General features: G+C 40.4%; 1 protein-coding gene and 1 long non-coding RNA gene across 4 annotated transcripts in view; one reads left to right on the top strand and one right to left on the bottom strand.

The window, feature by feature from the left end:
• The window catches only part of scn1laa (sodium channel, voltage-gated, type I-like, alpha), a 146,350-nt gene that overhangs the window by 86,303 nt on the left and 34,194 nt on the right, over window positions 1–25,853 (top strand). For all 3 annotated transcript variants that reach the window (XM_069935333.1, XM_069935330.1, XM_069935332.1), the window contains 5 exons: window positions 6,342–6,496; window positions 6,979–7,152; window positions 10,788–10,910; window positions 11,775–12,047; window positions 21,685–21,738. In XM_069935333.1, the coding sequence (XP_069791434.1) occupies window positions 6,342–6,496; window positions 6,979–7,152; window positions 10,788–10,910; window positions 11,775–12,047; window positions 21,685–21,738 (779 nt within the window). The remainder of the gene's footprint in view (window positions 1–6,341; window positions 6,497–6,978; window positions 7,153–10,787; window positions 10,911–11,774; window positions 12,048–21,684; window positions 21,739–25,853) is intronic.
• LOC138762078 (uncharacterized) overlaps window positions 11,019–25,853 on the bottom strand; it is a 79,863-nt gene continuing 65,028 nt past the window's right edge. Inside the window, exon 5 of the long non-coding RNA XR_011356742.1 lies at window positions 11,019–11,976. This is a non-coding gene — a long non-coding RNA (uncharacterized lncRNA). The remainder of the gene's footprint in view (window positions 11,977–25,853) is intronic.

Genomic DNA, 25,853 nt, shown 5'->3' with positions numbered 1-25,853 from the left:
GATCAGACTTGTCAAAAGTGCGGTTGTGGTATGGCTCAGTATGCGTTCTTCATATTGGTATAACAGTGGCCGTGTGTTGGTTCCCCTGGCCTCGCATGTGACGTGTTGGTGGTAGTTTGTCAGAGATTTCTTCAGGTTGAATTGAAGTCTCCCACAATGATCAGGAAGGCATCCAGATGTGCTGTCTCATGTCTGTTTATCACAGTGCTCAGTACCTCAAGTGCCAGCCTGATGTTAGCCTGGGGCAGAATCTACACTGCAACCAGGATGATGATGATGAATTTCCTCAGCAGATAGAATGGGTGACACTCGATCGCCAGATGTTCCAGGTTGGGGGAGCAGGACTGGGACACAGCCGTCACGTCTGTGCACCACAATGAATTGATGATGTCACAAACGCCGCCTCCCTTGGTTTTTCCAGACGCTGGCGTTCGATTAGTATGATGGAGGATGTAGCCCTTGGGCTGCAGCGTCATGTCCGGAATGTCCGCATTTAACCATGTTTCTGTAAAGCACATCATGGTTCTGCTGTTGGAGTTGCTGTTGTACCTGCTGAAGATGTTGTACCTGCTGGAGTTGTTGTTATACCTGCTTGAGCTATTTAAAACTCCTGCGGAGTTGTTGTTCTTGTGTGAGCTGTTTAAAGGTCTTTCGGTCCAACTGAGATTGCTGATTCTGCCGATTCCAAGCGATCTTAGGACTTCCAGGCTGTCAGGTAAATTTGATTTTATGCTTCTCGTTTTTATTTGATTTTTAGGAGTTCTGAATAGGAATATTTGATTATTCCCATCAGAGCTGCTCGCAAAGAAGCTCTGCTGTAAGGCGCCATTTTGATAAAACTGACCTATTAGGTATTCCTGGCCCTTTTTAAATTCATAATAATAAAATGCACTTGCCAAAATACTCTGCATTTAAGTGTATAATTTGGATCTGTCGTATAATTATTTACCTCCGATTTTATTTAAAAATCAGTTGCCATAGTTTCCACAGGTGTAGTGATGTTGTGAAATATTTACGAATGAGGTTTAACAGAGTTTTACACGTTGTGCTTTTATTGAAACATCACTGAGGAAAGAGCAACAATAGCATTTTCTAAAAGGAGTCATCTCTATTGTTTTGGATAAATCAATATGTATTTGAATAAAACATATTTAAATGTTAAAGTTGTCTGATTACTTATCCTAACATTATTAAAATATTCAGTTGGTTGAACCAACTGAAAAACCTCACAAAGATAAGCGTATACAGAGCCGTTGTCATACCCACACTCCTGTTCGGCTCCGAATCATGGGTCCTCTACCGGCACCACCTACGGCTCCTAGAACGCTTCCACCAGCGTTGTCTCCGCTCCATCCTCAACATCCATTGGAGCGCTCACACCCCTAACGTCGAGGTACTCGAGATGGCAGAGGTCGACAGCATCGAGTCCACGCTGCTGAAGATCCAGCTGCGCTGGATGGGTCACGTCTCCAGAATGGAGGACCATCGCCTTCCCAAGATCGTATTATATGGCGAGCTCTCCACTGGCCACCGTGACAGAGGTGCACCAAAGAAAAGGTACAAGGACTGCCTAAAGAAATCTCTTGGTGCCTGCCACATTGACCACCGCCAATGGGCTGATAACGCCTCAAACCGTGCATCTTGGCGCCTCACAGTTTGGCGGGCAGCAGCCTCCTTTGAAGAAGACCGCAGAGCCCACCTCACTGACAAAAGGCAAAGGAGGAAAAACCCAACACCCAACCCCAACCAACCAATTTTCCCTTGCAACCGCTGCAATCGTGTCTGCCTGTCCCGCATCGGACTGGTCAGCCACAAACGAGCCTGCAGCTGACGTGGACTTTTTACCCCCTCCATAAATCTTCGTCCGCGAAGCCAAGCCAAAGAAAAATATTAGGAATATAACATTAAATTTAAAGGCATTTCAAAATATTGGTCCACCATTCTGTTACATACCATACTTGTTTCACAAAGCATTTTGTTTAGCTGTGGTTATATTTTTAACATGCATTGGTCCAAATATAGCATCCAATTCAACATACTTGGTTCAATTAATATTTCTCTTCAGAACCTTATTAGCAAGAGAAATGCTTGATCACTTTGCTTATTTGTAATTGTAAAAATTATGACCGAGCAGGAAGATGACATGTACTCACTATCAGTCTTCCTCTAAGCTAAGATGCTGTGCCTGTTCATGTCATCATTTATATATTCTAGTTGACCTACTTTTGTAAGCATTACAGAATGGTTCACTTTCCATCGTGCCTTGCAATAACCTTAGTGATCTTGAAATACGTTATAGTGTAGTTCTGCAAAGATGGTGCTTGAATCATTGATAATGTGAATATGGAAAAATGATGAATCGACAAGACAAAAATATCAGTTCAAACACAAGTTCTGTGTCATGCCTTTCAATAAATGATATATGAATTTTTTTTTGCAGTAAAAACACAAAATGCTGGAGAAGCTCAGGAGGTCAAACAGTGGCCTTTATGTAGCAAAGATACATCACCGATGTTTCGGGCTTGAGCCTTTCATCCAAGTATTTTGCTACATAGAGGACATGGTTTGACCTCCTGAGCTTCTCCATCATTTTGTGTTTTTACTTCAACCACAGTGTCTACAGAATTTTGAAATTTACTTCCTAATTTTTTTTTTGCATGTTTTTAGTTAACTGGAGATGTTAAGTTAGCCACTTGGAACTAACTATGTTCAGGGAACCATTTTCTACATGTGTTTGTCTTAAGAGTTTTACAGCATTTAATCTGCCTGAATAACTGGAAACCAGATAAATAGGAACAACTTCAGAATGAACCAGAGCACTTCATCCTAAAGCTGTGTATTAATATCTGCAGAATATTGCCATAATAATTCACTGGAAGAGGGGAAAAGTTCAATGAGGAATATGAAATGAATTACTTGTTTTTATCTTGGAGGGAAGTTGTATTGCTCTGGACCTTTATATCTCAATGTCCTACCTGAGGGACCTTTATATCTCAATGTCCTACCAGCTCGACCTTTATATCTCATTGTCCTGCCAGCTGGACCTTTATATTTCAATGTCCTGCCAGCTGGACCTTTATATTTCAATGTCCTGTCAGCTGGACCTTTATATTTCAATGTCCTGCCAGCTGGACCTTTATATTTCAATGTCCTGCCAGCTGGACCTTTATATTTCAATGTCCTGCCAGCTGCCTCTCTGGACCTTTATATTTCAATGTCCTGCCAGCTGCCTCTCTGGACTTTTATATGTCAATGTCTTGCCAGCTGCTTCTCTGGACCTTTATATTTCAATGTCCTGCCAGCTGCCTCTCTGGACCTTTATATTTCCAATGTCCTCCCCGCTGCCTCTCTGGACCTTTATATTTCCAATGTCCTGCCAGATGGACCTTTATATGTCAATGTCCTGCCAGCTGGACCTTTATATTTCCAATGTCCTACCAGCTGGACCTTTATATTTCCAATGTCCTGCCAGCTGCCTATCTGGACCTTTATATTTCAATGTTCTGCCAGCTGCCTCACTGGACCTTTATATTTCAATGTCCTGCCAGCTGCCTCTCTGGACCTTTATATTTCAATGTCGTGCCAGCTGCCTCTCTGGACCTTTATATTTCAATGTCCTGCCAGCTGCCTCGCTGGACCTTTATATTTCAATGTCCTGCCAGCTGCCTCTCTGGACCTTTATATTTCAATATCCTGCCAGCTGCCACTCTGGACCTTTATATTTCAATGTCCTGCCAGCTGGACCTTTATATTTCTATGTCCTGCCAGCTGGAGCTTTATATTTCCAATGACCTGCCAGCTGGACCTTTATATTTCCAATGTCCTGCCAGCTGCCTTTCTCGACCTTTATATTTCAATGTCCTGCCAGCTGGACCTTTATATGTCAATGTCCTGCCAGCTGGAGCTTTATATTTCCAATGACCTGCCAGCTGGACCTTTATATTTCCAATGTCCTGCCAGCTGCCTTTCTCGACCTTTATATTTCAATGTCCTGCCAGCTGTCTCTGGATGTTTATATTTCAATGTCCTGCCAGCTGCCTCTCTGGACCTTTATATTTCAATGTCCTGCCAGCTACCTCTCTGGACCTTTATATTTCAATGTCCTGCCAGCTGCCTCTCTGGACCTTTATATTTCCAATGTCCTGCCAGCTGGACCTTTATATTTCAATGTCCTGCCAGCTGGACCTTTATATTTCAATGTCCTGCCAGCTGGACCTTTATATTTCAATGTCCTGCCAGCTGCCTCTCTGGACCTTTATATTTCCAATGTCCTGCCAGCTGGACCTTTATATTTTAATGTCCTGCCAGCTGGACCTTTATAGTTCAATGTCCTGCCAGCGGCCTCTCTGGACCTTTATATTTCAATGTCCTGCCAGCTGCCTCTCTGGACCTTTGTATTTCAATGTCTTGCCAGCTGGACCTTTATATTTCAATGTCCTGCCAGCTGCCTCTCTGGACCTTTATATTTCCAATGTCCTGCCAGCTGCCTCTCTGGACCTTTATATTTCCAATATCCTGCCAGCTGGACCTTTATATTTCAATGTCGTGCCAGCTGCCTCTCTGGACCTTTATATTTCAATGTCCTGCCAGCTGGACCTTTATATTTCAATGTCCTGCCAGCTGCCTCTCTGGACCTTTATATTTCCAATGTCCTGCCAGCTGGACCTTTATATTTTAATGTCCTGCCAGCTGCCTCTCTGGACCTTTATATTTCAATGTCGTGCCAGCTGCCTCTCTGGACCTTTATATTTCAATGTCCTGCCAGCTGGACCTTTATATTTCAATGTCCTGCCAGCTGGACCTTTAAATTTCAATGTCCTGCCAGCTGGACCTTTATATTTTAATGTCCTGCCAGCTGGACCTTTATATTTCAATGTCCTGCCAGCTTCCTCTCTGGACCTTTATATTTCAATGTCCTGCCAGCTGCCTCTCTGGACCTCTATATTTCAATGTCCTGCCAGCTGGACCTTTATATTTCAATGTCCTGCCAGCTGGAACTTTATATTTCAATGTCCTGCCAGCTGCCTCTCTGGACCTTTATATTTCCATGTCCTGCTAGCTGCCTCTCTGGACCTTTATATTTCCAATGTCCTGCCAGCTATACCTTTATATTTCAATGTCCTGCCAGCTGCCTCTCTGGACCTTTATATTTCCAATGTCCTGCCAGCTGTCTTTCTGGACCTTTACACTTCCAATGTCCTACCAGTTGCCACTTTGGACCTCTATATTTCCAATGTCCTGCCAGCTGCCTCTCTGGACCTTTTTATTTCTAACTGCTGCCGAGACATCAACAATCTCAACTTCACCTCCCCCCCTCTTGTATTCCAATCTCACCTCAGAATGTTCCTCCCTCCACTCTCTTCACAACAATCCCAACCTCACATGAAACTCACAGATAAGGGTGGTGCTGTTGTGGTCTGGCGCATTGACCTCTACTGGCCAGTCAAAAGCTCTCAGATACCTCCTCCTATTGTCCACTCCCACAGGATCCCACTACGATACATCAAGCCACTGTCTCCAACACCATCTTTAACCTCATCACCTCTGGTCACCTCCCCCCCCCCCCCCCAACAGCCGCCAACTTCATTTTCTCCCCCCTTCCCTCCGCATTGTCTGTTTCTGTCTTCTACCCAAGATAAACAAACCCAACCATCTGGGCAGACCCATTGTTTCTGCCTACTCTTGCCCCACTGAACTAGTTTCATCTTACCTTTTCTCCCCTGGTCCAATCCCTCCCCACCTACATCCACGACACCTCACACGCCCTCACCTACAAGATGTGGTGTGTAAAGAAAGCAGCCTCTATCCTCAAAGAATCCCACCACCTAGGCGATGCCCTCCTCACTCTGCTATCATTGAGTACAGGAGCCTAAGGATGAGTGCTCAGTAGCACAAGGACAGCTTCTTCCCTGCTGCCATCAGATTTCTGAATGGTCAATGAACCAAAGACATTCCCTTTCATTCACACTATGATTACTGCTGCAAAACAACAAATTTTGTGTATTGTTCATGACAATAAATTCTGATTCTGAACAATACTAACCAAATACAAAATTAGAAGAAGTTCAAATATCGCACTTAGAAATTGTGATTGCATACCTGGACTGTGGAAAGGGAGAACTTAAAAGGCCAGATGTTGCATCTCCTTCAGTTGCCATGGGAGATGGAGATATGAACAAATATCCCTGCAGAAAGGCCCCTTTGAACATTGAGAGGAAGGGTATTTGGTGGTGACATCACATTGGAGGTGCCATAAACTGGTACTGGAGAAAAAAGTGGTGAAATTAAAAATTACTTATTTCTGATATCCTCGTGTAAACATATATTCTCTTCTTTGTCAGCATGCGTAAGAAAATTCCCATTTTGCTATGTCAACATTGAAGAGGGTTCAGGCAAATCCTGGTGGAATCTCAGAAAGACTTGCTACAAAATAGTGGAACACAATTGGTTTGAGTCATTCATTATTTTCATGATTCTTCTGAGCAGTGGTGCTCTGGTAAGAGCGTTTTGACTTTCCAAATATTTGATCACATTTTGTGTTCTATCCAATTTCTGTGTGCTAAAATTGAATACATTTTTTTAAATGAAATAAAATAAACTGCACACAATGTGTAGAATAAATGAAGGATTCTTGCCTGTTATACAGTAATTTGGTAAACTAGAGAATTTAATCCAACAAAAAAATGATTGAAGCATAAACAGTACTTCAGAGAGCATGACTTACATATACTGTGTAACAGAGTAAAATCAGTCACTTTATACCTGTTCAGTTCTAAGTCCTGGTAAGGCCAATCCAACTAATCTACATCAGACCAGAACTGAATGTTTTGGTATGGCCGACTGACCTTCTTGGATGTAAACAGAAAGGGGGATGGTGGGGGGGGGGAAATTAAAAAACTGTGAGAAATTAGATCAGTAAAATCAAATTAATCTTTGTTAAAATGCGTCAATTTTTACAAATCTTTCTGATTTTTTTAGGCTTTTGAAGATATTTACATCGAACAACGGAAAAACATCAAATCAATGCTTGAATATGCAGATAAAATCTTCACCTACATCTTCATTCTGGAAATGTTGCTGAAATGGGTGGCATATGGTTTTGTGAAGTATTTCACAAATGCATGGTGTTGGCTGGACTTTCTCATTGTTGATGTATGTATTCTGGACTTTCCGTACAATGATATTTCATGGTATGATGAAACACATCATTGATTTGGCATTTTTGCTGCTTTTTCTGCTAAGGGACAATTGCATAAATTTTTTTTAAAATCTCAATTATGATCTGGAAAATGCAGTCCTGAGATTTCATGAGATTTTCTTTGGAACAGAGAATTATGGAATTCCTTTCTTGGAATGCTATGTGATGGCAATTGTGCCAAAAGTGTCCCAAAAACAATTATCAACAATGATGACTCTCACTTTGGTAAATAGAAAAGCTGTAAGATTCTCCAAATTAAAATTAAGTCGATCTTGAATAATACTGAAAACAATTCAAAATAAACTGAACATTGCTGACAGGTCAGGCATGATGTACAAATTTAAATGTCTTGACTATCTTCCTTTAGAGTTGTCTGGAGAGATGGAAAGTCGTTGTTTATGACTCATTCAAAAAAGATCTGTACCAAAGTTGAATTGAGTTTTCCAAGGTTTAATAAGGTTTACAACTTTGTTATATGATTAAATTATGCTCAAAAAAGATACTTAAAACGGTCAATAAAAGTTTTTGGTCTATTCTAAGACCCTCCATCATTGCAGAACAAAAATTTAAAAAACCTGAATTTTATCTTAAAACCGAGAAAGAGATTGGCTAAGAATTCTTTTTTATGGAGTCACTCAAAAAATGTCAACAACGTCTTCACAGAATTCTCACAGAACCTGCACTTACAATACAAATCTAAATGCTAACTTTACACTGCTGCTCCAACAATTCAATTTCATGTGTCCAAATGTGAGAGTTATCCTTATTAATTCAACTGTACCTGATATAACTTGAAAATGTTCTGCACTTTCAGGCTCACTCAAAGAACAATTGGCTTGGAAGAGAGTTGGGTGTTGCAGGGGTCTGATTAATAATTAGCCTTAGTTTTACACAAATGACCAATAATGGACTATGCAGTTAAGTCGGATCTAACAAATCCAACCAATTTTAATGTTATTTTTATTTGATTTCTGTCATCTTATTGCTACCATTTAAAAACAAAAATTGACAGATGTGGCTATTGAGAGGTTTGCCTTGCACCTCAGGTGATGATGAGCCACTTTCTTAAACTGCAGTGGTTCTTCTGGTAAATGTACTTCTCTGGTGCTTTTGGGGAAGAAATTCCAGGATTTTGACCCTGCAACAATATAACCATGAGCAAATAATGAGATGCTGAGGATTCAGGGTCAGGTAGAAATGATCAATCAACATTTTAGGTCGGAACTGTTTACTGAGATTAAGGTATTAAGGAATGTTATGAACCATATCAAGGAGTTAAAAAGGAAAGGGCCAGATGGATGAAGAAGCTGGGGAGGTGTTCAGAGCAGATAAGATATTGGACTAAGGCGGGAGATGGAGAGATGTGTAGGGAAGAGACCATTGTGGAGGGGGTGGTAGTTGGAAAAGTTAAGAACAAGAATGAGTAAAGAGGTGGGTGTAACCTAAAATGAGAAAATTTAAAGTTGATGCCTCTGGGTTTATGCTCTCTAGGAGAAATATGATGTGTTAGTCATCAAGTTTGAGTTTAGTCTTACCTTGGAAATGGTTATGGTAGAGGAAACACATATCTGTGTGGGAATGGTGAGGGGAATTGAAAAGGGTGACAACCAAGTGATCCACCTTGGACCCACAGACAGAGCACAGGTGTTTGGCAAAGCAAGCACTCATCACTAGGATGTTGTGCAATTGTGAAGCCTGTAGGTGATGATGTTCCAATGCATCACCTATCCTTGCCTTTCTTGCTGGTGAGCTCATAGTTTTAGAAGAAAGCACAGTACAGGCCCTTCGGCCCATGATATTGTGCAGACCTATGTAAATCTACTCCACAACAATATAATCAGTCACTGTCTCATCTATTTTTCTTGCATCCGTGTGCCAATCTAAGAGTCTTTTGAATGACCCATTGTACCATTCTCTACCACCAGTCCTGGCAATGCATTCCAGGTACCCACCATTCTTTATGTCAAAACAAAATTTACCTCTGACATTTCCCCTAAACTTTCCTCCTTAAATAGTTTCCCTCAGTATTTGCTCTTGTCATCATGGGAAAATGCTGCTGGCTGTCCATCCAATCTATGTTTTGTGGGGAAAGAAATGGTGGCGCTATCGCAAGTGTGAACCCAGGAGTGTGGGGAGTGGAGACGCACAGGGCCCTACTGCCTGGTGTTGAGGCCAATGTCTCCAGGTAGGCTTTAAAAGGTCCCAAGATGGTAGTGCCTGTGCTTGGCAAAATATCACGAGGATGCAGATTCCAGGGGATCAGTGGACCAGGACAGGGCACCAGAAACAGGGGAGAGCATATCCTCTCCCCCCCAAACCCCCACCCCCGCATTGAGAAGGAGAAGCATGGAAAATGTCCCCAGCAGGGAAGAGGGAAGACGACCATGGTAGTGGCCCAGTGAGAGCTCAGTGGCTGGAGGACCCACACAGGCTGTGGGCTGTTGGCAACTTGCAGTTGAAGGACTCACACAGGCTGCTTGCAACTTGTGGTGAGAGGACCCATATAGCCTGCAGCCTGCTAGAGACTGGCTCATAGGAACTAGGTGTCGGAACCAGGATATGAGAGGATGGCGAAGCTGAGAAGGACTCCCAAAGGGCCTCAGGTGCAGAATGCACCCTGATCGTATCAGAAGTTTGAACCTGGCTGCGGGAGCATTGGAGGTGAATTCACGGAAACTCAGTCTTTATGAAGGGACTTTCTTTTGCTTCTCTTTCTCTTATTGTTAGGGCTCTGGGCAATGCTCATGATGACTCTTTGATTGGTTCAAGGCAGGCAAAAGTTAGAGTATATCCATATATTACATATTTATGTATTATTATGTGAGAATAAAAGGAACATTGAACCTTGAACTGTCACAGTAACCACAGTAAATGACTACAATGGACAAGGTGGATAAAATGAATGTTTAGAGAGTGGATGGGTTGCCCATCAAACAGTCTGCTTTGTCCTGGAGAATGTGAACAATCTTTATAAATAGTGGAAAGACTTTGAGATGTTAGGAGGTGAGTCATTTTGCACAGGATACCCAACCTCAGATTTGTTCACCAAGTTGCAGTGTTTATGTGACTTGTCCAAATGAGTTTCTTATCAATAGTGACTCCCAGGCTGTTGATGGTAGGAGACATGGCAATGGCATAGCCATTCAAGTAAAAACACAGAAATGCTGGGTGAGCTCAGCAGTCTTGCAGAGTCCATAGCAGGTAAAGATATATTACTAATGTTTGGGCCTGAGCCTTTCTTCAGGGTATGAAGAAGGAGTCAGGCCCGATATGTCAGTAATTAATCTTTACCTCCTATGGATACTGTGGGACTGGTTGAGTTCCTTCAGTGTTTCTATGTTTTTAATATAGTCACAGCATCTGCAGACTTTCATGTTTCAAGCCACTGGATGTCGAGGTTAGTTGGTTGGACTCTGTTATCAGAGATGCTCATTGTCTAGCACTTTTAAGGCAAAATATAACTTGCCACTTGTCAGCCCATTCCTGCACGCTATTGAAGTTTTTTGCATTCACTTGTTATTTTGTTATACTCATTCACAAATTACATTGACTGCTAAGAATTTTTTTATGTTTTCCTTTAATTGTCTAGGTCTCTTTAGTGAGCCTCACAGCTAATGCCTTGGGCTATTCGGAGTTTGGTGCCATTAAATCCCTCAGGACTCTAAGAGCTTTGAGACCTCTGAGGGCATTGTCACGATTTGAAGGAATGAGGGTAAGATGGAAACAAACAAATGAAACTAGAATAAGTTACAGGCTCTTTCACAGATTATCAACCAGCCTAAATCAAGCTGCATCTGAACATCTCCAGATGTGGCCCTAATCTTTAGCAGGGTCTTTCATTGGAGTGATCAAAGCATTTTTTAAGTGCCTGTACTGTATAATATCTGGAGAAATACTCAATAAACTTTGATTTGAGAAAGTAAACCAGCACTGGGAAGGGGAATGGTATCTTTTGTGCTGTATTGCAAAGGGGTAAGAGGACAGAGGAAGGAAATTTTGCTGAGAAGGTTCCAGACTTCCACAACAAATCATCAAGAATATTGTGCTCAGTTTTGGTAACTAAAGGCAGTCAATAGGTTTGAATTGTTTCACACTTTGTTGTCTGATTTTCCTATGGAGTCACAAAACTGATCATATTCGCTCCATACCTGCCAAACATCTGCCAAATCAAGAACAGTCATTGTTTGATTTCATTTTCAGTTTTACAATATTATGTCTCTGGTTTTGATTTTGCAGTTCTGCTTTACTTATAATTTTGCTTTTTTCTTCTTCACAGTAATCAAATTCTGTGACATCATCGGTCCACCACAAGGTTTTTTTCTTTATTTCGCTTTTCAATACATGCTTTATCTCATTTGGTCAAGTAGTTTTGTTATTTAGTTTATATTGTTTCTTCAACCCTATTGATGATCATTTTATCTGTAACTTTACATAATAAATTTAATTTTAATCGAAGTTTTATTTCAGCTGAGAATATAAATTGTTTTTTATTAAAAATCACCGTTCATGAAACAAAGCAACATTCTGCCATCGATAGGTCGTCTAATGTATTTTTCCCTAAACTGTTGATTTTTAGGTGGTCGTCAATGCCCTCCTTGGAGCAATTCCTTCCATCATGAATGTGCTACTTGTTTGCTTGATATTCTGGCTCATTTTCAGTATCATGGGTGTGAATCTGTTTGCTGGAAGGTATTATCATTGTATCAACACAACTGATGGAACTCGATTCCCCATTGAAGTGGTTGAAAACTTCACAGATTGTCTTCAGTTTAATGAATCTGCACAATGGAAAAATGTAAAAATCAACTTTGACAACGTTGGAGCAGGTTACCTTGCTTTATTACAAGTGGTATGTTAACTCCTACCTCACAAAATAGTTCAAATTCAGTAGAAAATTACAATGGAGTTATATGACTTGTGTCATTTTAAGAATATTGTGTTATTTTGAACACTTACATCCTAGTTAAAGGCAAAATAATTAACTTTAATAATATTCTCCTCAGTTGTTTTTAAAACATTGGCGCAACTATCAAGCTGGGAGCTATATTGGAAGATAAATACAAGCAAATCAAGAATAAGTCTGGATTCTGAAATATATATTGGAAGTTACAAATGGTTTGCTAAGATTCAAGCTTAATTAAGTTGTGCATTTTATTCTGGCAATACATAAAGATGTTGGATTTGTTTTATTATATGGCTGGTTAAGTAGAACAAAAGTCAAATTGATCTCAAACAATTACTGCGACAAGCTGATTATTTCAGCGGATAACTCATTAAATTTTAGCAATACAAAACAGAAGGCCCTTCCAACCCATGAAACCCAGATGTTTGGAGGGTGAGAGGAAACCAGCGCATGCGGAGAAAGCCTATCCAGGTCATGGGGAGATCACATGAACTCCTTACAGATAGTGCCGGTTTCGAACCCGGATCGCTGGTGTTGTAACAGAGTTGCACAAACCGTGGTTTACCAATGTTTATCGATTGGGAAAAAGTGCACACTTTAATTTTATATTTCATAGCACGACACAGACAATAAAGTACAAACTAGGGAAGTCCCTGCATGAATGTGGACAAGTGTAGCATCTAAAAATGTTCAAATCCATAGATAAGTCTAGATATTGGAAGCTGAATGAGGAAGGGCTTAAAATTAAGGCTTGAAGTGGTTAAAAAAAATAAGCCATGCTGGATACTATTCATGATTCTTTCAGCAAGCAGCCCTTCACCGTTAACCATAATGTTGATTGCTTTCCTAGATTATTGTGGGGCATGTGAGGCTAGTTCCATAAGAAGGTAACAAGCAGAGAAGAGCCAGTCTGGGCCTCTTCTGATGTGTTGAATTGCAGCTGCAGCATATGGATGGAAAGATGGGTGTTGTATGGGCCAGAGATGGTGCTGAAACGAACAAAAAAAAAATTTACAGTGTGCTGTCCTTTCTTAAATCTCCATCCCACAATATCTTCTAGTTTACAAGTGACGTGCAGATCTACTTTATCACAAACCTCATACTCACACAGCCATAACCCATCTTTGGCCCTCTCTCCTTTTAGATCCCCAAGAAATGTTTGTTGAGGCAGCTTGTTCTGACATTTGCAAATGCTGGCTTTTTACAATATCTTTGTCAAGAGGTTAATTTAGAGGTGGAATGTGCTGGTTGCCAGTCATTGTACATGAATGCTCTACACCAGAGCAGAGAGAAATTAGATTCAAATGCCACAGAAGCAAGGCCAGAGGTCAAGTTGACAAGATAAGGCTGCTCGGTGTGAATAATCAAATAATGACTGGTTCATTGACAAAAAAGAAAAAAATACTTGCATTCAACATGCTTGGTGGGGCCAAAAGCCAACTTTGTATCAGGACTTGGAGCACACACAGCCCATCAAGGAAGTGGTTACTTACTCCATTAGCGAAATGTAACATGAGGTAGTCAATATGTCAGCTTCCTTGCAGTTCAAACAGAAGCAAAGGTAAAGTCTGAAATGTGCAGTGCCAGGCCTTTGGTTACTTTGGTACAAGCTTGTTGAGCATGTTGATGAGGATACCAAAGCTCAGAGGGTTGTAGCAGCTCTGCACTCTGCCCACCAATTAATTACTAGGAATGCAGAGGCATCAACCAAGGCATTGGTTCCAAGCAGCATTCATTGGCTGATTTCTTTAAGAATGGCAGCATTTGGGACCTCACCATAGCCAATCAACCAGTGCCCATTGTTCCATGTCAACCTCCATGACCGTTTCCTACAACTCACAACAAGAATGCACGGACTACTGGCAGTCTTTAAGGTGCAGAGCTGCTTAAGGTAAGCAAAGCTGACTGCAGCCTTCAGCCAACAATTGTTATACAGGCGTACAAGTGGAGGAAAGATTCTAAGTGAATGCAGTGGGTATTTAGATGACATTTTTCATGGTAGTTAACGTTAGCTTAATCTTGGTGCCTGCCACATTGACCACCGCCAGTGGGCTGATATCGCCTCAAACCGTGCATCTTGGCACCTCACAGTTCGGCAACCTCCTTTGAAGAAGACTGCAGAGCCCATCTCACTGACAAAAGACAAAGGAGGAAAAACCCAACACCCAACCCCAACCAACCAATTTTCCCTTGCAACCGCTGCAACCTGCCTGCCTGTCCCGCATCGGACTTGTCAGTCACCAACGAGCCTGCAGCAGATGTGGACATACCCCTCCATAAATCTTCGTCCGTGAAGCCAAGCCAAAGAATCTATAAATAGAATGTGGACTGTTGAATTTATATTTGCCTTTATTTTGCCATCGCGGTCACCTTGATGCCTTGTGGCCTACAGATGGGAAGATTAGAGTTGAAAGTTTAGATTTATTGTCAGAGTACATACATGACATCACGTACAACCCTGGGATTCTTTTTTGTGTTAGCCAGGCAAAATATTTAGTTATTGGTAGTGTAAAAATAATTGTATTCAAGAGAAGATACCCATACAAAAGAGAGAAATGTAAACGAACTGGTTGTGTAATACAGAAAAAAAAATGTAGCAATAAGTAATGTGCAAAGTAATTGAGACTCTGATTTAGTCTGCTGTTTAGGAGCTTAGATGGTGGAGGGGCATGCTCTAGTCTAGTGGTTCTCAACCTTTTTCTTTCCACTCACATACCACTTTAAGTATTCCCTATGCCATCGATGCTCTGTGATTAGTAAGGGATTGCTTAAGGTGGTATGAGGGTGGAAAGAAAAAGTTTGAAAACCACTGTTTTAATCGTACCTAATTGACTCGTTATGTGCACAATTTCATAACTCCAAAGGAAATGAGCCTATGACAATTTTTCTCAGGCAAAATATTTCAGTAACAATTGGGTCTAGAGCAGTGATTTTCAACCTTCCCTTCCCACTCACATCCCACCTTAAGCAATCCCTTACTAATCAGAGAGCACCAATGGAATAGGGATTACTTAAAGTGGTATGTGAGTGGAAAGAAAACGGTTGAGAGCCACTGTTCTAATTGCTATATTGTAGAAGGAACACAGCTGCATTGAAGAGGTTGCAGGAGAGATTCACCTGGATATTGCCTGAATTGAACCTTTTCAGTTATGAGGATAAACTGGAGAGGCTGGGCTTGTTTTCCTTAAGAGTAGAGTAGAGGAGGTTAAAGGGGAGAAGTTGATCGATGTATACAAAATTATGATGGGAATAGAGAAAGTAGAAAGGAGAAAAATATTCCCAATGTCAGAGGTATCAAAAAGTAGAGGCCACAAATTTAGGGTAAGGGATAAGATTTTAAAAGGCATCTGAGAGAACTTGTTCACCCAGAAAGTAGCTGGAGTTTGAAAAACACTGTATAAGTGGGTCATGGAGGCAAATTCACTCACAACATTTAAAAATTATTCAGCTGAACATTTGAACTGCAAAGATGAAGAAGTCTATGGACTAAATGGTGATGAATGAAATGACCATTTGCCCAAGAAAAGCAAAGTGACCTGCTTGACTTTCTACCAATTTGTAGCAGTTACATCCACTGACATGAAATGCTTTGGGGATGTTGGTTATGTTCAAGAAGGATCTGCACCCTCTTCAATTCATCAAGCGTCACAACTGGTGCCATCTAACTGACTTTCTACTCTGTGAGAGATTACCTAGACCACAAGAATATTAATGATAGGCTTTTCTTAAATGGTTATTCTCAATCATTATGGCTAAACATATATATTAAACAGTTGGAAAATCGTGGGGACCACCATTAACTAAAAACAGAACTAAAGTAGCCAGAAACACAATGTTGCTGCAAGACTTGGTCAGATGCTGAGAATCCTGCAACAAGTAACTGACCTTCTAACTTCTCAATGCCTTTGTACCATCTATGAGACTCAAATCAGGAGTGTGATGGAATGCTCACCACTTCCTGGATGAATGCAGCTTCACTACACATAAGCTCAACACCACAGGAGACATAGAAACGTGCATGATAGGAAACCCAACCACTACCAATAGGGCCAGCAATTTGTACCATTTACGCAATGCACTGCAATAGGTCATCAAGCCTTCTTAGCCAGCATCTTTCAAATCCACAAACTCTACTATTTAGAAGGGCAAGGGCAAGAAAAGCAAGTTGCCCTCCAAACCACACATCATCCAGACATTGAAATATATCACCATCACTGTATCAAAATCCTAGGACTTCCTCTATAGCTGCATTGTGGATATATCCACACCTCAAGGTCTGCAGCAGTTGAAGAAGGCAGCTCACCAGCACCTTCTTAAATGCTGGCTCAGTCTGTGAATCCCACATTCCTTGAATGATTTGAAAAGTATTTCTCCATCATTACTTACTAAATAGATCACCATCTACTTGCAGGCCAGTTGATCGGCTTTTTCTGGCTGTTGTCTTGATTCTACAAGTGTTTGGTGCCTTTTATAGTCCTGCCAAGTTTCTAGAGTCTACAGAGAGTCATGAGACATGTGCTGACAGACTTTATGGAATTAAAGCTGAAATTATTTGTTGCTCAAAGTGGGTTCATTAAGCATGTTCCTTTTCCAATCCAGTACAACTTGAAGAATAAACAGATGGCACACAGAGCATGAAAAGGAAAAGCAGGACAACAAAGGACATGTGGCACATGCTGGAAGATGGAGGAGGAGAAAGAAAAATGCCCTCATTCTACCCAGGCAGAAAGTCTTCCTCTTTAATTTTCATGAGGAACAGTATAATTTTTCCAACCTGATGCCTGGACTTTAGCTTGGATATTGTCACTGAAATCTCTCACATACTAAAAATGCAAGTGCAAGCTCAGGACAAGCTAAGGATGCAGTAATACTGCCCGTCAAAGTGATGAAGCCATGAGCTTTGATACATCTGGATCCATTCAGACTTAAACTTAAGATAATTGTCACATTCTACAATATGCCATCATGAGAGGTTACAAGGAATGTCATGGAGGGATGCTGTTTAAAGAGAGCGAAGTGTTCTCTTTCAACTTGAGAAGAACAAATTTCTGCTTTTATGAAGTCATTCTGGGAGAACTATTGCAGTGACACCCTGAAAGCTATGTAAAGAAGAACCATGAAGACAGCATTTGAGTTTCTATTGCTGGACTGCTGTCCGTGCTGCAATGGGAGATGGCTCATCCACAGTGTTCCCTCTCAGCTGTGTGCATGCACGCATGCATAAACGATCGGTGTCTGCATGCACAGTCGCGCAAAATGGATTGTGTGCATGCGCATAGGCGCACAAATGAGTGCTCAGTGATTTCCTATATGCATGCACGCGCACAGCTTAGAGGGTACACTGGTCATCAGTTATCAGATTTGCAAATTTGTTGCATCTGCAAATGTGAAAAACTGAAGAGACCGACACATTCATGCTGGAGGGATGAAGAAATGAGAGTTTATTGTCATACTCACAAATTAGTATAATGTACAAATGCACCAAAAAGTTCCAAGCTTGAAGCAAAACCCTATGTTGGTGCCAGTCTTCCCTTGGCAGAAGGCTTTTCTTTCTTTGGCCAGTGAACTAAGTGAATCATTATTCAAAATTTAATTTAATTGTTTATTGGCCTGTATCATGAGGTAGAGGAAAGTTTTTGTTCGTTATTCAGGCAAGTCAACTCATACTCAAAACAAGAGGAACAAAGATAGATGAACATCAGTGTATGGAATAAGTCAGGAAGGGCAGGGGAAAGTGAAAAGTACAAAAAAAAGTGCAGGGAATAAAGCACAATTAAAACAAAAACAAACAATGCAAGGCTATCATCTTTTGCCAGTGAGAGATTGATTTTAGAGTTTGATAACAGGCTGAAAGAACATTGAAACTGGAGGATAAGACTGGGTGAGATGAGTCCTTTAAAGTGTTAGCAGTTATCTGAGACAGCAGGAGGTATAGATAGAGTTGAGGGAAGGAAGGTTCGCTTGCATGATGGCCTGAACTGCATTCACTACTCTACAGTTTTAGGCAGAGCAGTTCTTGTATCGAGCTGTGATGCATCCAATGCAGGATACTTTCTGTGGTGCATCTGTAATAGTTGGTAAAAAAAATATTGGAGGACATAATGAATTTCCTCTGGCTTCTGAGGAAGTAGAGTCTTTGTTGAGTTTTCTTGGTTCTAACATCGATGTGGTTGGATCAGAACAGATTGTCGGTAATAGAGTACAACACCGATGATCCGAAATCAGATTCTCTGAAATCCTCATTTATCTGAACATTTTTTTTAAATTTCGGATAAATGAGGATATCCCAAACAAATCAAAAATCTTCTTTTATCCAATTTTTTTTTGAAGCTGAACTGACCAGGGACCTCGGGCTCCTGACAGCAGCAGCGGGGACCTCAAGCTCCCGGGCAGGAGCAGGAACCTCAGGCTCCCTGCACAACTGGGGCCTCGGTGGGGAGGTGTCAGTGATCGGCAGTGGCCAGCATTTTTTTTTGGGTGAGAACCTAAAATTATTTTAATGCTTAAAAAGCCTTCCCCTGTTGTTGTAGAAACACTGTTACAAGTAAATTGCTTTTTTAAATTACCAGCTGTCCAAAAAAAAGTTTATCCAAAATAGGCCCAATCTCGACCATTTCAGATAATCGGAGTTGTACAGTATTTACTCCTCTCCACATTCACCACCTTAGTGCTGTTGATATATACTGGGATACGTATTCCTATATTGCCTGCAGTTAATGACCAGCTCATTCATTTTGCTGACGTTGAGGGAGTTCTTATCAGGGCACCATGCCACCAGGCCCCCTATCTCCTTCCTATACTCTGTCATATCATTATTTGAGGTCTGGTGCTGTTATCTACAAACATGTAGATGGAGTTAGAGCACTATTTGGTCACAGTCATGTGTGCAGAGGGAGTAAGGGGTTGAGTATGCAGTCATGTGGAGCGTCGATGTTAAGGATTATTGTGGAAATGTGATCAACAATCTTCACTGTCTACATGTCAGGAAAAGAGAATCCAGTTGTAAGAGGAGATGGTGACACCTTTGTGGGGATTAGTTTATTTGGGACTATAGTGTTGAAGGCAGAGGTGTAGTCAATAAATAGGAGACCGATGTGAGTGTGTTGCCTTGTGTAAGCTAGCAGTAGTACTTTTCTCTCTCCTCCTCAGTTCGCTGATTTATGTTCATTATCTCTTTGTGCACAGGACTTGCATTTCTGCAAGATTACATTGAAATAATATTCCTTGTCTGGTGTGAGTATGTCTCTGAAATTGATCAGCAGTGATATTCACGTAATTCCTGTCACCTTCTGCTTCGTCACTGCATGACCAGATGAAAGTTCTTGGCTACCTGAAATGTAGAAGGACCAAGGTAGAGTAAAGGGCATTCTTAGATCATTTGTAGCTTGCAAAATTAAAGAGATTATGGGGTGAGAGAGAGGATTGTTTGGAAGAGGACTGAGTAAAAGAATACTGCCCCATAGTCTTAGTGCCTGGGTGTTCTACTGTTGGCCAGAGGACTCTCCTCCATCTGGGCTGTGACATGTTTGAGGATCTGATTGCTGAGACACTGTGGCATTTGGTTGTCTTCCACTTGGTCCTGAAAGAGAGAGAACCCTCTTAGTCATATAAGATATGTGATCTGGTTATCATTATCAAGTCGATGGCAATATGTGTAAGTTGTGATATGTGGGTGTGAGGTGAGCAGCAAGGAGAGTGAAATGGAGCATGTGAATGCCAGAAATGAGTCATTGAAGTTTACACAGTGACGCTGGGCCATTTGGTCTACAATCTCCATGCCAGCAATGTCTTGTAGGTGGTGATCAGTACATGTAGCAGTGAACAGAATCTGGAGATGGAGACCACAGATGCTAGAATCTGAAGCAACACACAATCTGCCAGAGGAACTCAGCAGGTGAAGCAATGTCTGTGGGAGGAAATGAATCGTCAATTTTTCAGACTGAAACCCTTTATTGAGACTCAATAAATTCTCGAAAAAAGGTTTCATTCCATAACATCAACCATTCTTTTCCCCCCACTGACATTGTTTGACCTACTGAGTTCCTCCGGCAGATTACATTGAAAATCTGGAGACTATTGTTCAGGTGGCAGCCTAAAATAACCCACACTACCAATATGATTCGAATGAACTTACTGGATATCTATCTAAATCCCCATGGTGTGACTCCCAGCAGCAGTCTCTTGGTCCCACAGAATTCCGAGTGTAGTTGTAAAGCCTCTTAGATTCTTGTCAACCATTCAGCTTACTTCCAATTTCCCATTCTTATACAATTGCCTCCAGTTCACTGTCTAAAAAACCTGGAGATGGCTTCTTTCCAGATTGATTAATTTGTTATGATTTCCAATGTCATTCATAAAACTCTGCCATTGCTTGTTCAAGAACCTCCTCTTTAGTAAATGTAGCCTCATTCTCAGCATGGCAAGCCTGTTGTTATTGGTGCCAGCCATTCACAATTCCTCATCCACTCACTTTTCAGTACAGTTAATTCTGGCTGGATGTTGCAAAGGTGGTCCCACACAAGCAGCTCAGATCTGGCACATTGCCGTGCAATCACTGAACAGGAATGGGTTAATCACAAACTGGTTTTTTTAGGACTATAGAACTCAGCCCTCACGATATCACTTTGACCTTTCAGGCACAGCAAAATAAAGGCTCATTCAGTGATGTATCTGTGAGAAGTATTTCACACAGAGTGCTTATGACGAATCAGTAGATAATGCCGATTTTAACTTGGGTATATCTGCATTGCAGTTATCTTATTCCAGTTTTTCAAAGCTCTTGGTTGGAGACAGTGCTTGATGATTGCAACAAATTAATGATGCCATAATGTCCAGACTCCTTAGGATCTTAACCCCAGGATAAACACCTTAGGAGACCGCGAAGAAGTCAGTGATGTGGCATTTCATCAAGAGACTTGGCACTATCTATTTCCCTGAGGAAATGTGTCTAAATTCATCCTAAAGTCTGTGTGCAGATAAAAGGAAGCAATTTTTAACTTATAAGAGTTTGAATACACACTGAAGCAGTAAATAATGTTAATAAACAGTTTTATGCTCATTTAAATTGGTCCATTCCTAGGTTTAAAACAGGATTCATCCTTTGCATCCAATATTTTAATTTTTTTTTTTAATTTACAACACGATAAAGTTTAATTCGAACCCTTAAAACCTTTGCAGCTCAATTACACCCAATGAACATAGCAACCCCATACTTTTTGGAAGATGGGAGGAGAGCAGAATGGGAATTAGGTGTTACGCGCTTGTGGGCCGGAATAACCTGTTACTATGCTGTCTGTAAAAGTAAAAAGGGTAAAGCCCATACAGATCACAGGGAGAACAGACCAACTGCTTATAGGCAGCAGTGGACATGGATGCAAATGCTGTAAAATTGAATGATGTTTGAATTCAACAAGAGCTTGTAAGGCGCTCGAGATGTATATTAGGATGCACTTGATGTTGACCATAAAATGAAGCATCGTGTTTGTTTTAGTGAGAACATTAGGCAGACTAATCCCAGAATGTACAATTACAAAATGTTAGTGTCTGCACTAATGCCAGTTATGTAATTGTTTTGTTTACTTAGGCAACTTTTAAAGGATGGATGGATATCATGTACGCTGCTATTGATTCAAGGGATGTAAGTGCATCTTTATCAAATTAAATTTTAAATGTTTAATCTCCATTTAAATGTATAAAAAATCTATGGCTGTTGAATAGAATGCCACAATACAATCTTGAAATCATTTTTAATTATGGAATTTTATACTGATGAAAGGCTTTGTTTCTATTTTTAAATGGTTTACTGGTTGTAATATGTACGTAACATGCATTACAGTACATGCATTTAGGGTTGATATCGCTGAGTTAATTACAGATAAACCAAATTAATGAACATCTCACCAATAGATTCACCAAATCTTTCAGTTGCTTTAAATTTTAACACTAGAGATGAGAGATATTGGAAGTGTTTTGGAATTTCTGTTTTTGAGGTGGAGCAAATTGAGTTAGATGTCAAATAGCTGTAGCTGAAGCAATGGTTTATCGAATAATCTGTTTTACTACTCAACACAATAACTTATCAAACCATTCAACCAGAATGGTGCACATGATTTGTTGCATTTAATAATATAATCGTCCTAGCAGATTCAACAAAGGAGAATGAGGAGAAAAGGAAGGGAATTGCCGAAAGGAAAAAAGGTGGACAATTCAATTTTTAAAATTTAATTTTAGACTGGCAATACAGCCCCTCCCAGCCCATGAACCTGCACCACTAAAATACACTCATGTGACCAGTTAACCCACTAATCACATACTTCTTTGGAATGTGGGAGAAAACTGGAAAGTAGGAGGAAACCTACTTGGACACTGTTGACTCAAACCAAGGCTTTTATTAGCAAAAGACTGGAGTGAATTACATCGAGGTCGACCAGTCCAGACTGGTCTGGGTCTGGTTGGGAGCAGCCCTTTATGACCTGCCAGTAGGCGTGGCTACGGCTCTCAGCCAATCACTATCGCTATATTTAAATATATACAAATATGTACATTGGTGATAGTATCCCGTACTATCACAGACACGTGGACAGCATACAATCTCCTTACAGACAGTGCCAAATCCGAACCTGGGTTGCGGCCATTGTAATAGTGTTGCACTAACCATTACACTAACCGCGCTGCCTTTTATATTCTTTTTTTTTTAACTTTATTTATTCATTCAAAAAACAAATAATATATGACATATACAGCAATTAAACATGAACATAAACATTTTTTATATATATAAAAAAAGAAAAGAAGAAAGAGAGAAACCCCTCAGCCAATTCTCCTAAGGAGAGCCATAAAAAAAGGAAAAAAAAGATATTTAAAAAAAAAAGTTAAATATACATATTGAAATCTAATCAATGTAAATTGAAATGTAAATATTCCAAATATAACAGCCATTTATTAATAAAAAATTATAATTATCATGCGAAACATAATTTTTTCCATTATTAAACAATATTTGATCTCATTATGCCATCTATTAACATCAATCATATTTGTATCTTTCCACGTACTAGCAATACATTTTTTCACTACGGATAAAGCTAAATATATAAAAGCAAGCTGGAACTTATCTAATCGCAAGCCTTTCAGAGGTTGCAAACTACCCAATAAAAATACTGTTGAATCGAAAACTATTTTAATCTTATACAGATATTCATTTGTACTCAAAACAAATACTTCCTATATTGTATCATTATTTTGGATGTCAAAAAGTAGATATTCCTTTGAATCTTCCAGGTTTAATATTGGATGGTGCTTCGAGAACATAGAGCAGCAAAGCACAGGAACAGGCTCTTCAGCCCATCTGTCTGCGCTATACTTGATAGTCGAATGAAATTAAAACTGCTGCTAATGAGATGCATATCCTTCTATCCTGTATCTATTCATGCATCTCTCTTAAATTAACATATCTGCTTCCACCACTAATCCTGGCAGCCCATTGAAATATTTTCCCCTCTAAATATTTTCCTACCCCTCACTTTAAGCACATAGTTTTTCACATTCTTACCCCAGGATAAAGATTCTAACTGTCTACTCTATCAATGCCTCTTATCCTCCAGAGAGAGAAAAAAGTTTGTCCAATATCTCCCCACAGGTCATTCCTCTATTCCTGGCAACATCCTGGTAAATCTCTCCTATACCTTTTCCAAAGCCATCTCATCTTTCCTATAGCAGTGTGACCAGAATGATGCATATTACTCCAGCGTGGTCAGCATAGCGGTTCGCGATGCTTTTACAGTGCCAGTGCTCAGATCCAGTGCTGTCTGTAAGGAGTTTGAACATTCTCCCCTTGTTTGCGTTGGTTTTTACCAGGTGCTGCGGTTTCCTCTCACCCTCCAAAATACTGAGTTGTAGGTTAATTTGGGTGTAATTGGGCAGCATGAGTTTAAATGACAGGAATTTAGCGTGCTGTAAATAAAAGAAAAATAACCAACGTGTTTTTGTGTAGCTGCAACATAACTTCCTTACCTTTATAATCAATGCCCCATCCACTCATGTTAAGCATGCCATAGGCCTTCTTTACCACCCTATCTACTTGCGTGACCATTTTCAAGGAACCATGGATCTCAAACTGAAAATCCCTTTGCTTTAAGAATCCTGCCATTAACTGTATACTTTCCCCTTATATTTGGCCAACATTTGTTGTTACAACATTAGAAATAACTTGCATTTTACAACTTACAGATGAAGTAATAAATAGTACACAAACTCAAAGCTGTCAATCAAACCATACCAAGTAACCTTGGAACATTGACTTTCAATTGTATCTTGCAAAGACATTTGTCAAAATAATGGAATAAAAGACAAAAGAATGAATCACTCCACAATTATTGCTAAGAAACAAAGTTCTCTATGGCTTTTCAGGTAGATTAGGTAGGCAGAGCTGCTTCCTTGTGCAGATGACATCTCTGCATGCCACTTCATGGATCTCATGGAAAAGCAGATCACTGACTGAGAGAGTGAAGAATTTTAGAAACATACGATGGAGGTGAATCTCATTTTAAAAAACTGGCTGAAAGAACATTAACAGTATGAATGATATGATGTCAAACAGAGTCATAGAGAGACATAGAACAGAAAAAGGCCCTTTGCTCCACATTTATATTAATGCCCCTCATTCGCCTCCACTCACTTGTGCAGTTTAGGCAATTAATAGTCATCAATTAACCTACCAACTGAAAGTCTAAAAAATATGCTCTCAATCAGAGGAAAACAGGCAAACTCCACAGACAGTACCCAAGGTTAGGATTAATCTGGTTCTCTGGCATTGTAATGTAGCAGCTCTACTAGGATAGTGACAGGTCTAAATGATTATTGGCCAGTGGCTCTGATATCCACTATCATGAAGAGATTCAAGAGGTTTGTCTTCGCTCACCTTTAACTCCAGCCTTGACCCATTCTGGTTCTCATAATACTGAAACAGGTCCACAGCAGATAACATCTCCCTGCCCCAACACTCAACCCTGGAAAACTTGAATAGCAAGGACACTCACATCAGAATACTATTTATTAGCTATAGCTCTGCTTTCAACTTAATAGTTACAAACAAATTAATCCTCAAGTGAAGTGACCTTGATCTCAGCACCCCTCTCTGTAATCGGATCCATGATTTTCTATCTCGCTGCAATAATAAGAGACAACACCTTTTCCACAACATACTCAACATTTGAGAACCTCAAGGCTGTGTACCCAGTCCAGTCTTCTCCCTGCACACTTCTGGTTGCTTGAGGGGCAGGACTGGCAGCTCAATGTTCTGTGCTTCCATCGGTTTAGACATGATAAAATGAGTTGGGGGTTGAAAGGGGGAGGAGTGGCATTGCTCATCAGGGAAAGTAACACAGCTGTGCTGAGCAGGTCAGAGCAGAGGGCTTGTCTACAGAGACTATATGGGTGGAGCTGAGGAATGGGAAATGTATGACCATACTCAAGTTGTTGTATTATAGACTGCCCAATACAGGTGTTCCCCTACTTACAATGGTCCAATTCATGATTTTTCAAAGATATGATGGTTTGAATCTGTACTTTCAATTTCAAATTCCAATCTGTTCCCATGCTTGCAATATGTGGTATGCTACTCCACAATTCTCATCATCCAGCAATTAATTTTAGTTCAATGCTTCAAACATTCTTCATGCCCAGTGTGTTTTCAACTGTGTATGTTTATGGGTTTTTTTTTTGGCGTGGAATAAAGGTATTTAAAATGTAATT

Source organism: Narcine bancroftii, chromosome 4 (assembly GCF_036971445.1).
Source record: "Narcine bancroftii isolate sNarBan1 chromosome 4, sNarBan1.hap1, whole genome shotgun sequence".
Classification (NCBI taxonomy): Eukaryota; Metazoa; Chordata; class Chondrichthyes; order Torpediniformes; family Narcinidae; genus Narcine; species Narcine bancroftii.
Note: the sequence above shows the minus strand (reverse complement) of the source record. Positions and strands in the feature narration are given on the sequence as shown.